Source organism: Populus trichocarpa, chromosome 4, assembly GCF_000002775.5.
Source record: "Populus trichocarpa isolate Nisqually-1 chromosome 4, P.trichocarpa_v4.1, whole genome shotgun sequence".
In the NCBI taxonomy this organism is placed as follows: Eukaryota; Viridiplantae; Streptophyta; class Magnoliopsida; order Malpighiales; family Salicaceae; genus Populus; species Populus trichocarpa.
The window spans coordinates 14,137,892-14,150,266 of NC_037288.2; the positions used below are offsets into that span (position 1 = coordinate 14,137,892).

The window sequence follows — 12,375 nt, forward strand, 5'->3', positions numbered from 1 at the left end:
GTAAACAACCACGGTTTAAGAGAGGTAAAATAAAATTGAAACGGTAATATTATTATCTAATTATGTTTTTGAAAATTTTAAATTTTTTTAATTTTAAATTCATATATTTTTTAGTTTTTTTTATTATTTTAGTGTATTATTATAAAAAATATTATTTTAATATATTTTTAAATAAATAATATCCATAATATTTTGTAACAAACACCTTAGTTAGCTCGTTGGATAAAAAAAAAAAGAAAAAAAAATAATAATAAAACCACACCCCGAATCAAAAGAGATTCGGGCAAGGCTATAGACTATAGACTCGGGATATGTCGCCCCAGGGTATCGACCGCGTCTCCCAATAAATGTTTTTGTGACAGAACCTCTGATAAGACCACACCTCCAATTAACACATCCACGTACCCGCATACCTTTCGATTTCCATTATTATACCCCACCACATATTTCAATTCGTGGCAAGCATTCCCATCATAAGCGACATCGTTTCCTTACCACCAAAATACAATATAACCCCCCCCCCCCCCCCTCCCTGATCTTCATTCAGACAAAACCAGAAAAGAAAAAAAAAAACGATGCCGTTCTTTTCTCGAGGTGATGATGACCAGGTCGACGATTACGATGAGTACGATCCCACCCCATACGGTGGCGGATACGACATTGCCTTAACGTACGGTCGCCCAATCCCACCGTCTGATGAGACCTGCTATCCAATCAGCTCAGCCTCCGGTGAAATTGACTACGATCGCCCCAATTACTCCTCTTACTCTGAGCCATCTGCTTACGCTGATGAAGCTCTTGAAACTGAATACAGCAGCTATGCTCGTCCCAAGCCCCGACCTGGATCCACTTATGGTGAACCTCAACCGGCATACGGTTTCCAGCCTGGAATGAATAGGCCCGGATTGGAGTATGAGTCTGATGGCTATGTGAAGCCGGCCAATGAGGAATATGGAAGGAGACCCGAATCTGAATATGGGTCTGGTGGGTATGGCAAGCCTCAAAGTGAAGAATATCGATCTGGGTATGGAAGGAGACCCGAAAGTGAATATGAGTCTGGTGGGCATGTGAGGCCAAGCGAGTACGGGTCTGGTGATGGGCGCAGACAAGAATCAGAGTACGGGTCTGGGAATGCGAGGCCACAGAGTGAGGAATATGGATCTGGGTATGGAAGGAGACCCGAGGGCGAATATGAGTCTGGTGGGTATGAGAAGCCGAGCGAGTATGGGACTGGTTATGGGCGCAGAAAAGAATCGGAGTACGGGTCTGGGTATGAGAAGCCACAGAGTGATGAATATGGATCTGGGTATGGCAGGAGACCGGACTCTGAATATGGGTCTGGATATGAGAAGCCAACTGAGTATGGGTCGGGTTATGGTAGGAAATCCGAAACTGAATATGGATCTGGGTATGAGAAGCCCAGCGAATATGGAGGGGGGACTGTGGAATACGGATCCGGGTATGGGAGGAGGCCAGGATCCGAAAATGAAGGAAGTGGGTCAGAGTATGGTTCTCGGTACGGGAGGAAGGAGAGTTATGGGGAAGAGGGAGAAGGGCATGGGGGAAGGAGCCAATATGAGAAGCCAAGTTATGGAGATGATTCACCTAAGAGGTCTAGTTATGCGAGACAGGAGGAAGGAGGAGAGTATGAGAGGCCTTCTTATGGGAGTCGTCGTAGTGATGAGGACGACGAGGATCGTCATAATAAGTATCGTGATGGTGGTGAAGAGGGCTATGGCCGCAAGAAATATGTAGGGTTCTCTCAAATTCTCGGACTTTTTACTTTTTATGCTTATGGTTTTTGATGCAACGTGTGATCATTTTCTGTTTCTTGGTAATGTAGGATTTTGTGTTGCATTTCCATTTATGATGTTTTGAGTTGCTGCCTTGTGTTAGATTTTTGGCTTAGCTCTCTTTATGTCTTAGTGATCTAAAACAAGGATTGACGAAAATTAGGAGAAACAATGATCTGGAAAAGTATTGCACTTGACTTCGGTCCCACAGGCAGGATATGATTATGCTCATAAGTAGGACATGTTTGCATTAGTTTAGTGGGTTGTTTCTGAAAGTTTAGTTTAAGTTGAGAATAAATTTAAACTTCAAACCGGCGGCTTGGCTTGAAAAACATTTAATTACCAATTCAATTAGTATAACAAATTTAAGTGGTTTTCTTGTTTGGACTCGCGAATTCTGGATTTCTTAGAATTTCATCAGGAAAACTTGGTAAATGCTTAGTGTATGCACATCCTACAAATGCTCCAAGGAGTTTATGGTTTTGCTTTTCTGTTTTTGTTTGTTGCTGCTCAGACTTTATGTTCCAGCTTTAAGTATATACGTTAGAAGTTCTTACTTGGTTAGCAATACATCAGGAAAGTTAAGAAGGTGCTTGGTCGTGCGCATCCTATGACTGCATCAAGAAGATTTATGGTATTTTTTTGTTTGTTTGTTTGTCACTGCAATCCACTTTTTGGTCCATTGATCTTTTTTGCCAAGCTCAAAAGATTTTGCTCAGTCCTGTGGTGCCAAGCTCAAAATATTCTAGCCACAATTTCCGTGGATGAGTTCCCTTTTTATTATATTTTTCCAGTAATCCTATATAAGCAGAAAAAAATAGAATAAATTATTGCCCTGTGAGGCTGCTACCCACTCCTTAGTTTTGTTACTCTCTATAATGTTTTACTGGTGATGAGAATATGTAATGAATTGCAACAGGATGTCTAGTCATTTTACAAAAAATTTCACTTATTGTTTGCTTCAAGTCCTGGACCTTCTAGTTTGGAATTGATGATCGAAATGCCCAACACATAGATATTTCCAGCATCACCTGTTTAAAATTAGGAGTACTGAACAGTCACAACTCTGGTATCTTACATGATTAATTCATTGTTTATTGCATTGAGGATCTTAACTTTTTAAGTTTCATTATGAAATTACTATATGCTTGTCTTCTTGGGGGTCTTAGGGAAGACAAATAATCAAAATTTCCATTTCTAGTTTACCTCGAGAAGAATACAATGTTTGAGTGCCCATCTCTCTGTGAAATAGAACTGCTATCAACAAAGTCGTGCATAGAAATTTGCCTTTCTTTTCTGGTATCTGTCATTATCTTAATCATATTGTTGAAATTGGCAGGGAGATGACAATTCTGATGATGATGCGGAGAAGAAGCACCGCCACCACCGAAAGAATTATGATGATGAGTGATCAATCAACTGTTAATGGGATTTATGGCACCATTAGCTGCTACTAAATAAAGGGTTCTGTCATATCTCTGCAATCTGTTGTACTTCTGAATAAAATCCCGAACTTAAAGGGTTTGTGGTGTGTTCTTTAATCTAAGCTTTATGATAATGAAAATTATGTGGTCTGATATGGTGATTTAATCCTTCACTAGCGTTACATTTGGAATGGGGATGGCTAAATGGGACCCCCTTTGCTTTCTGGAATTTCTCCCAGTATAGATGGCTTCCATTGAGTCTCTGCAATCTGTTGTACTTCTGAATAAAATCCCGAACTTAAGGGTTTGCTTTATGATAATGAAAATTATGTGGTCTGATACGGTGTGGATTTAATATTTTTCTAGCGTTACATTTGGAATGGGGATGGCTAGATGGGATCCCATTTCCTTTCTGGAATTTCTCCCAGTATGGCTTGACCATAAGGGACACTATCGGGATTACATTACATGAGGCGGGGGCAACATTAGACTTTAGTTATATTGTACTTGAATATAACTGGAGAGATTGAAACGGTATAGCCCTTGAATTTGTTCTATTTTATAGCTTACAAATAGCTTGTTTCTTGTGGGATGGTTTGATTTCTTAGAAGCTAGGCCATTGCATTCTGGCTAGGCTTCCTCGGTGCTTGGTGATTAGAACTCGTTGCCATGCATAAAAAGTTGAAACAATAATTGGCTTCCAAAAATACGGTTCAACTTTTAAAAAATTTCATGGCTGAACTAAATTCCTAGTAAATTGAACTGCAAGACAAGGGTCAGCATCCAATTCGTATTGATGACGATTGGGATAGCTCCGAGTATAACCATGACACTTTTAACTGATGTATGTACCTCATGAAACAAGGACCAACTATACTGGGGTTATTCTTTTTAACTAATCTGTAATTCCGGAAGCAGCACAATTAATATGAAAGTTGTGCTCTTAATTCAAAATTAACTAGGTAGAAAATTATTTCCCAGATCTTTCATTTGAATTGCTTCCAAGAACATGCACATAAAGAAGGTTTGATCTAACTTATATATTAATCAAGATTAAGTCCTTTTCTTTAAAGGATCTCAAGGATACACGATCCACATCAACTTGGTGTATTTAAAAAAACTTAATAAATTCTCTTAGATACTATTCTGAAGGTTTGATCTCGAAAAAGAAGAAGAAAGCATACATGTTTTAACTACTGGACCAATCCATTAGAGTTAGCACCAAAACATCTTAAATTAGCAAAACTATTGTTCAATACGTGGATCCATCAAAAAGCTTTAATTTGATAATAATTTCTATTTACACACCCATCAAAATAATTTTAATGAAGGGTGTGTTGGAAATACAACTAATATAAGGTTTTTTTAATACTTTCAAAAAATACAACTAAATAAAATTGAATGAGTTAAATTTCTAAAGGAAAAAAACCCTTATCCATCACGCCCTTCATTAAAATTATTTTGGTTGGTACAAAATTATTTTAATTGGGGTAAAAAGAAATAATTATCAAATTAGAGCTTTTGTAAAGTATACACATATTAAACAACAATTTTACTACTTGTTGGCTGAAGGAGGATGACTTTCCCTTGATTAATTTTCGATATCATAAATTAATGAAAGCTTACATGTTTGGAAAAACACTATAGCTGTAAATTTAGAGACACTGTTAACTAGAATAATAGAAGGATGGTTTTGCTCTTCTTGTCAAAAAACTTAAACCTAGCTATTAGGGCATTAAGATCTTTTCACTTGGTGCTTTAGTTATTACCAAATTGATTAGGGGCAAGAAATGTTGACCTTTGGGTCACATATATTTATATATTTTGATAATAACCATTAAATAAAATTAGACTAATGATATGTTTGGTTGAGAATAAGTTTAAACGTATTTTATACAAAAAACACATCAACAAGCATGAAGAATTGAATCAAGAATTCAATCAACCAGTCCAAGATGCAATGTAAGTGAAGACTTAGTTCTTAAGAATTTATTGTATTGCAAATTGTATAAATTTTTATATCTTGACAGCACAAATTAAAATGAATTCACACAATACACATACATTATAGGATTGACATGTATTTAGTCGATTTAAGTTTCACCAGGTTTAAAACTATCAAATCTAAGTTTTAAGTTAAACTGGTCGACTATTTGTAGGGATGAACACCTGGAAATTTGTAGGAACGTGATGTGAACCTCTTGATCATGTAAATCAAATGATTTTGCATGCTTGTTTGTTCATATTTAGTTGTTATGTAATCTATATTTTAGTTTTAATAAAAATATAAATTTCTAAATATTTTAAAAAGATTGAATTGATTAGTACTTAAAAGTGTATTTTTATCAAGGTTTTATATCATCATTTTGCACTTAAAGTATCAATAACTCCTTAACTAGAGCATGTTTTATAATAACATGTCTAATAATATAAGATACCTTTAATTTATAGTAAATATTCATCTTAAATGCAGGCCTATCACATAAATCAAATGATTGATTGATGAGTTTAACTACTGAAATTGAGAAGACAAAGAGAGGTCTAAGCTAAAAAAAGAGATGTTGCTTCAATCCAAACTGGAACACCATTCGGTTATTGGATCATAAATAGAGTTGTAGAACTTGGATTTAGGTTTGGTTTATATGTATGGAAAGCTAAGATATAGGCCTAAAACTTTCATGAAAAGTCCAAGATTTAAAAGTGCCATTTTCGAGTTTAAATGGTAGCAACAACGGAGAAGTCGGAATCTATCCTGCAGCCCAGACACTGTTCAGTGTTTAGCCCATATCTCGAGTTCTAGAAGTCCAAATGCACCGATTCTTGTTTTGTTGGAAAGCTGAGACAATTTCCCAGAACTTTCATGAAGACTATCTATTCAAATTCTGATGTTAGCAGTGACGTTTTCTGCAAACAAGAAGATCAGGAGTGTTACCAAGTCAAGAGGTGGCCACCCACTCAACAATTAGTCATCAAATCAATAGTTCCGAATTTTGGCCTATAAAAGGAGGCATTTACCATGCATTTAGGCATCTGGTTTTCAGATCAAGATCATGTTCTTGCTCTCTCTCTATTTTTGTAATGCTTAAGTTTTGTTTATATTAATCTTTTGTTTATGACATTTCCTTTCCTTTACTTAGTAAACTTATATCTTATTTATGTTTTTATTTTGTTTATTTATGTTTCTCTCTTTCATTATATTTAGCTAAGTTTATTATGTCAAGGTGAAAAGGTTACACTAATGGTGTAAGAATAAGTATAGTATAAACTCAACATGGATTTTAATGTTTGATACTAACATGTTTTGTATTTGTTATCTTATTCACTTTTATTACGTTGCTTGTTAAATGGTTAATCTAGATTTATGTTGTATAACCCTTAGTACAACAAATACTTGGCACTTTCATAGCCCAACCGTATGGTATAACTGACACCTGTGCTATGAACCTGTGCTATGAAAGGAACTTGATTTGTTGTTAACATAAGTTATAATCATGAATACCTTACAATATTTACAAGTTAATGCATTATTCGAATAAGATAACTAATGTAATCATATTAATAATTTATAATCCGATTGGAACCTCCTTTGTACGGTTTCTAGTTGAGTAATAAAAAGAATTTATACTATACTTGTTTGAAATATCATTAGTGGATCCTCTAACCTTGACAATTATTTTATATTTGTTTAAATCCTTACATCAATATCACATCTCAAAGCTCTCTTCAACTCCTTTTATGTTATTATCTATTTCTTTATTTGTAGTTTATACAGTTAACCTTTCTGTGGTTCGACTCTAGTCTTGCCGGGTTATTTATTACTTCGACACTCCTACACTTGGGAGAAGACATCAATCTTTTGATCATGTCAAGTTTTTGGCGCCGTTGCCGGGGTGGTAAATTACTGTATAAATTATATATTTTATTTTATTGTCTTTTCTTTTCTTTCCTTTATCTAACTTTTGTTTTTTTTGTTTTGTTTTGTTTTTTTTTCCTTTCTTCCATTTTATTCTCTTCCTACACGTGCATGAGAGTTTGGTCATGTACATTAAGTGATAGACTTTGTAGGGTATCCTCATCATTTTTAAAAAATATGGCCGAAGAAGATAACCAGTCGCTTCATAATGAGAATAACTGTGTTAGAACACTTAGAGACCATATGAATCTAACAAGAACAAGTGCACCATCATGCATAGTTCTCCCCTGATACATCTCATTTTAATTTTAAGCCAGACATTATTCAACTTTTACCTTCTTTTCATGGCTTAGATCTAGAAAATCCATACTTGTATTTGAGAGAATTTGAGGAAGTCTGTAACACCTATAATGACTTAAATTGTAGCATGAACATCATCAGATTAAAGCTTTTTCCTTTTTCATTAAAAGATAAAGCTAAAACATGTCTACAAAATCTTAGGTCAGGATCCATTCGTGCTTGGAATGAAATGCAACAATAATTTTTAAACAAGTTTTTTCTGTCTCACAGAACAAACTCTTTCAAAAGACAAATCACTACTTTCACTCAAAAACCAGGAGAAACATTTTACCAATATTGGGATAGGTATCGAGACTTGCTTAATACTTGCTCTCATCATGGTTTTGAAACATGGAGATTGGTTTCACATTTTTATGAAGGGTTAACACTTAAAAATAGACAAATGGTGGAATTGATGTGCAATTGAACTTTTGAAGATAAAGACCCTAATGAAGCAATGGAGTGTACCTAGACTTACTAGCTGAAAATGCTCAAAATTGGGACACTGTAGGAACTTATGAGGCACCAAGTAAAACTCAACCTCATACATGTAGTGGAGGAATGTACAACCTTAGGGAAGATCATGACCTCCAAGCTAAATTTGCATTTTTAGCTAGAAAAGTTGAGGCACTAGAATTGAAAAAGAGTGGTCAATTAAAATCTGTTCAAGAAATTGTATGTAAAATCTGTGAAACCAATGAACACTCAACAAATGATTGTCCAACTTTGCCTTCTTTTAGGGAATGCCTCCATGAACAAGCCTATGCTTTAAACAGTTTCCAAAGACCCAATCATAACCCATACTTACAAATATACAACCCTGGTTGGAGAAATCACCCAAATTTCAGTTGGAAGAGTGATGCACAAACTTCACAGCCACCATTTCAAGCACACCATAATTTTCAAAATTCTCATGGATATGCACCTCCTTATGCTCCACCTCCTAGAAGAAATCTTGAGGAAACATTGCATGCATTCATTGAAAAGCATGAGACAATTAACACTCAACTTGCTCAAAGCATGACATATTTTAAAGATACTCTTGCAAAGTTCACATCTGCCCTCAGTTTTCAAGAAAAAAGTAATTTTCCATCTCAACCACAACAAAATCCCAAGGGGCAATACAATGCAAATGCAAGTAGTTCCGGAAGCCAACACATGGATCAAGTCAAATCAGTAATCACTCTTCGCAGTGGTAAGGTTATTGAAAAACCCACTCTTGAACCTTGTGAGAGAGATGATGAGTCAATCTCTGAGGGTAAGGAAGGGGTTGAATCTGAACATAGCAAAGAAAAGACTGATTCCCCGTCAGCACTTCCATTTCTTCATGCGATGACCAAACAAAGGAAAGTCAATCACAACTCTGAAATCTTTGAAACTTTCAAGCAGGTAAGGATCAATATACATTTGTTCGATGCTATTAAACAAGTACCTTTTTATGCTAAATTTTTGAAAGATCTGTGCACTGTAAAGAGAAAACTGAATGTGAAAAAGAAAGCCTTTTTAGCCGAACAAGTAAGTGATATTCTTCAAAACAATAATGCTTTGAAATATAAATACCTTGGTTGTCCTACAATTTCATGCTTTATTGGAGAACATAAAATTGAAAAAGCTTTACTTGATCTTGGAGCTAGTGTGAATTTACTTCCATATTCGGTTTTTCAAACTCTTTTACTTGCTGATAGATCTGTAAAAGTGCCTAGAGGAATAGTTGAAGATGTGTTAGTACAAGTTGATAAATTCATTTATCCTGTGGATTTTATTGTCTTGGATACACAACCTGTTGAAGCATGTAATTTAATTCCTGTTATTTTAGGATGTTCATTTCTTGCAACTTCTAATGCATTAATTAACTGTAGGGATGGAGTGATGAAGTTATCTTTTGAAAATATGACATTGGAGATGAATATTTTCAACATTTGCAAGCAACCTGAATATGATAATGATTTATAGGAAGTGGAATTTTTTGAAAAATTAGTTTATGATCAATTTCAAACCACTACCAGTGAAACTGAGATTGATGAATCTAATGATTTGCAAATGGTTTATTTTCAGGAAGAATTAAAGGCAAATAGTTGGAGACCAAAAATTGAGGAATTGCCACCACGATCAATTGAGTCCATACCTTCAAATGTTCAACCACCAAAACTTGATTTGAAGCCATTACCATTCAATCTCAAATACTCATTTTTGGAAGAAAATGAAACTTTTCCGGTAATAATCTCTTCCAAACTTAATGCACATCAAGAAGGTAAGTTATTACAAACTCTGAAAATGCACAAAAATGCATTAGTATGGACCATAGCTGACATAAATGGAATTAGTCCTTTGATTTGCACACACAGGATTTAGTTGGAGGAAAATGCTAAACCCTCTAGAGAAATGCAACGAAGGCTTAATCCTAATATTAAAGAAGTAGTGAAAAATAAAGTCATTAAGCTTCTGGATAATGGAATCATTTATCCTATTTCTGATAGCAAATGGGTAAGTCCTACCCAAGTTGTACCTAAAAAGTCTGGAGTCACTGTGATAACAAATGAGAAAAATGAGTTAATTCCAACTAGGACTATTACTGGTTGGCGCATGTGCATTGACTATAGCAAACTTAATTCAATGACTAGATAAGATCATTTTCCTTTACCTTTCATGAATCAAATCCTAGAAAGAGTTGTAGGCCATGAATTTTATTGTTTCCTAGATGGCTATTCAGGTTACAACCAAATTGAAATTGCATTAGAAGATCAAGAGAAAACCACGTTCACATGTCCGTTTGGTATTTTTGCATATCGAAGAATGCCTTTTGGATTATGTAATGCACCAGCCACATTTCAAAGATGCATGCTCATTATATTTAGTGATATGGTTGAACGTTTTCTTGAAATTTTTATGGATGATTTTTCTGTTTTTTGGCGATTCATTTGATGATTGTTTGACTAACATAGAAAAGGTTTTGAGCATGTGCGAAGAGAAGAATCTTGTGCTGAATTGAGAAAAATATCATTTTATGGTAACAAACGGCATTATCCTTGGTCACATTGTTTCATCGAAAGGAATTGAGGTTGACAAATCTAAAATCGAGTTAATTGCTAACTTGCCAACACCAAAATCTATTAAAGATGTTAGATCATTCTTAGGACAATTGGTTTTTATAGAAGGTTCATCAAAGATTTTAGTGTAATATCTAAGCCCTTGAGTAACCTTCTAACAAAGGATAAAATTTTTTAATGGACTGAACATTGTGAAGAAGCCTTTGTTAAACTTAAAAACTTGCTTACTTCTGCTCCTGTCATTCAACCTCCTGATTGGTCATTGCCTTTTGAAATAATGTGTGACGCTAGTGATTATACCATGGGTGCTGTCCTGTGACAAATAAAAGATAAGAAACCTTATGTGATTTACTATGCAAGTAAAACTTTAAATAGTGCTCAAATGAATTACACTACCACTGAAAAAGAATTACTTGCAGTAGTATTTGCATGTGAAAAATGAAAACCTTCCCAACGGCCTATGGTCACATCCTTAAAACCACCATAACCAACATCATTGAAATTGTGTTTCTTGGTTATGTCATAACCGCGCAGGGTATCGAGATGGGCGAGGAGAAAGTTAAGGCCATCCAGGATTGGCCTACACCAAAATCGGTAAGTGAGGTAAGGAGTTTTCATGGACTTGCAAGTTTTTATAGAAGGTTTGTGAAGTTTTCATGGACTTTCAACAACTTTTAACTGAAATTGTGAAAAGTCTGTTAGATTCAAATGGAATGATGAACAGGATAAGACCTTTAATTTGTTGAAAGATAAAATTTGTTCGGCGCCTGCTTTAGCTTTACCAGACTCTACGAGCGCTTTTGAAGTTGAATGTGATGCGTCAGGTATTTGTATAGGAGTTGTGTTAAGATAGGAGGCCCATTGCGTAGTTCAGCAAAAAAACTTAATGGGACAGCCTTGAATTACCCTACATATGACAAGGAGCTTTATGCCTTGGTAAACACTTTAGAGATGTGGCAACATTACCTGTGGCCCAAGGAGTTTGTGATACATTCTGATAATGAATCATTGAAGCACTTGAAAGGGCAAGGTAAGTTGAGTAGGAGACATGCCAAATGGGTAGAATTTATTGAAACATTTCCGTATGTGATCAAGTATAAGCAAGGAAAAGAAATTATTGTGGCTAACGCACTTTCGTGCAGTTATGTTCTTTTATCTACTTTGGATGCTAGGTTTCTAGGATTTGAACACATAAACCAATTGTACAATGATGATACTGATTTTGCTAATGTTTACAATGCTTGCGAAACTTCAGCTTTTGGGAAGCTCTATAGACCTGATGGATATTTGTTTAAAGAGTCTTTTGTGTGTTCCATTAAGTTCTATGAGTGAATTGCTTGTACGTGAAGCACATGGAGGCGGGTTGATGGGGGCATTTTAGTGTTGTTAAGACTTTGGATGTGTTGCATGAGCATTTTTATTGGCGTAAAATGAAAAAAGATGTGCAACGTATATGTGATAGATGCATAACTTGCAGGAGAGCAAAGTCTGGGACTCAACCACATGGCTTGTATACCCCTAAGCCTGTACCGAAAGAACCATGGGTAGACATTTTAATGGACTTCGTCTTAGGATAAATCTGATTTCTCCTAGTTTATTTGGGACTTTTTATGGGTGACAAATCTGATTCTAGCATATTTAGGATGGTAATTTTTGAATTTTTATTATTTTTTATTATTTTCTTCTTAGTCTTTGGGTTATTATTGCTTATTTGGGTCAATTGTAAGTGGGCTTCATATAAGTCCATCTAAGGGGGGTCCATTAGGGTTTCTTTAAGTCTAGAGTCAGTATAAATAAAGGCATAACCAAACATGTAAGGTTTAGCAATTTTAGATAAATAAACTTCTTTGCCGCGCTTG

General features: G+C 35.3%; 1 protein-coding gene across 2 annotated transcripts; it reads left to right on the forward strand.

Moving 5' to 3' along the window:
* Positions 1-529: 529 nt before the first annotated feature.
* Positions 530-3,554, forward strand: LOC18111113 (uncharacterized protein At5g39570). Of its 2 annotated transcripts, none has more exons than XM_006389408.3 (2): positions 530-1,751; positions 3,133-3,554. In XM_006389408.3, the coding sequence occupies exons 1-2, from the start codon at positions 576-578 to the stop codon at positions 3,202-3,204; spliced, it is 1,248 nt and encodes a 415-aa protein (XP_006389470.1). In that variant the 5' UTR covers positions 530-575; the 3' UTR covers positions 3,205-3,554. The 2 variants fall into 2 exon arrangements, with proteins under 2 accessions (XP_006389470.1, XP_052307990.1); XM_052452030.1 differs by lacking the exon at positions 3,133-3,554 and adding an exon at positions 2,370-2,427.
* The last annotated feature ends 8,821 nt before the right edge of the window (positions 3,555-12,375 follow it).

What these genes read in the sequence shown, in the direction of transcription:
- LOC18111113 (XM_006389408.3), top strand. Translation starts at nt 576, where the DNA reads ATGCCGTTCTTTTCTCGAGGTGATGATGACCAGGTCGACGATTACGAT. An exon ending in GCTATGGCCGCAAGAAATAT is followed by an intron (nt 1,752 to 3,132) that starts GTAGGGTTCTCT and finishes TGAAATTGGCAG; the next exon opens with GGAGATGACAATTCTGATGA.